The sequence below is a fragment of the Tupaia chinensis genome, unplaced genomic scaffold, assembly GCF_000334495.1.
Source record: "Tupaia chinensis unplaced genomic scaffold, TupChi_1.0 Scaffold000258_1, whole genome shotgun sequence".
NCBI classification, from domain to species: domain Eukaryota; kingdom Metazoa; phylum Chordata; class Mammalia; order Scandentia; family Tupaiidae; genus Tupaia; species Tupaia belangeri.
In genome coordinates, this window is record NW_006159738.1 from 845,518 (window position 1) to 847,116 (window position 1,599).

At 55.8% G+C, this 1,599-nt stretch overlaps 1 protein-coding gene across 3 annotated transcripts in view; it reads right to left on the reverse strand.

Annotated features, from left to right (window-relative positions):
• The window catches only part of MTRFR (mitochondrial translation release factor in rescue), a 14,302-nt gene that overhangs the window by 3,345 nt on the left and 9,358 nt on the right, over window positions 1–1,599 (reverse strand). For all 3 annotated transcript variants that reach the window (XR_003549511.1, XM_006149259.3, XM_006149258.3), the window contains one exon: window positions 72–376. Coding sequence is in view for 2 of the 3 variants with exons in the window: in XM_006149259.3 (XP_006149321.1) it covers window positions 72–353 (282 nt within the window). In the remaining variant the exon portion in view is untranslated. The remainder of the gene's footprint in view (window positions 1–71; window positions 377–1,599) is intronic.

Below are 1,599 nucleotides of genomic sequence, written 5' to 3' on the forward strand. Positions count from 1 at the left end.
CCACCATGGCACTCAGGAGCCACTGTGGCATGGAACCGCCCCCACACCCCCTAGTCCCCCTCCCCCCTTACCTTCACGACGATGCCTGAGGGGATGTGCTTCAGCACCACGCAGTTGCTGGTTTTGTTGGTCGCTTGGCCCCCTGGACCGTGCCCTTTCACAAACTGCTCCTCCAGCTCACTCTCCTCCAGGGAGAGCAGGGCAGGGCCGTCCTTCTTGCCTGCCATCTGGACCGCCGTGACAGCTGTTCCTGGGGACAGCAACCTCAGCTGCTCCCAAAGCCGGAGTGCCCCTGGCGCTGTGCACATCCCAGCCAGGGGCGCAGGCCATCGGAACCAACTGGACGTGCCCATCGGGGTGGCTCTGCGGGCTCGGCCTGGAGCAGACAGGTGGGGCGGGTGTCAGTACGGCACGCTTGCTCTCAGCTATGTATGAAACAATTTGACCGATACCGAGGGGACTTGGGGAGCCAGGGCAGCTTTGTCAGCAGGACACCCCTTCCCAGCCTCGCACTGCTGGCTGCAATTTCACCAGCACGTGCCCTGCGCCAGTAAGTATTTTTTTGTCACAAACGAAAAACACCTTCCAAGGCTCTCAGTGCTGTAGGGGAAGTTGCAGTTCATCTAGAAATACTGCGTAGTACACCGAGCAGGAATTAAGCTCCGAGTCAAGGGACTGTATTTAAATGTTTGGGCATCTTTGAAATCCAAACGTAAGGACGTCGGTCTGCGAGTCTATTCTATAGCTCGGCTTAAACAGTCTGACACAGTAAACATCACCATCAATCAGTGTCATGATTGTTGTTTTTTAATGTTTCCAGTTTCGTGGATTTGAATGGGAACATCTGTTCCCTCGGACGCACTGCCAATAATGCGGTCCAACTGGTACGCGTGCTTAGAACTACCAAGCCGCTCTTTTCATTAAGGGGCCCAGTAAGTCCAAAACACCTAGCAAGCTACACTGAGGGTATGAGATGCCAAAGAGCTGACTGTCCAGGGAGCTGGCGGGCTAGGTAGAGAAGATATTCAGGGCCTTAACAAAAGATCTGAATGACTACCGGAGGCCCAGAGTCAGGTCGAGGCAACTTCGTGGACAAACAAGAATAGCGTTGAGGAGATGGAGGCTCTCAGAGACCTCTGCTGTTCTGAGGGGCAAAGGCAGAAGATCAGAAAGGTTTATGAGGGACTGGTCCTGTAGCCTAGTGGTTAAGGGCCAGCTCCCACATGGCTGACTGGTTCAAGTCCTGACCCTGATGGCTTGGGCACACCTGCATGTGTGCCCAGAACCCCAACAGGAAGGGGCGACGGCAGAGCAGGGATGGTGGTGTGATCACGCCCCACTGCCGGGTGCTTTTCTCCTCCTTTCTCTGAAGAGTGCACGTGCCTCTCACAATTAAAAAATATAAAAATGGGGACCAGCAGTTAGCATAATGGCTATGTCGTTGGACTCCCACATAGTCGACAGTGGTTCGAGTCCCGGACCCAGTGGCTTAAACTCACGCCGGGCATGTGTGCGTGCGTGCCCCAGATCCCGAGAGGAGAATGGAGGAGAAGGGACTGCGGCGTGGCCATCCCCCCCCCCGGGGGGGGGGTGGCCCTC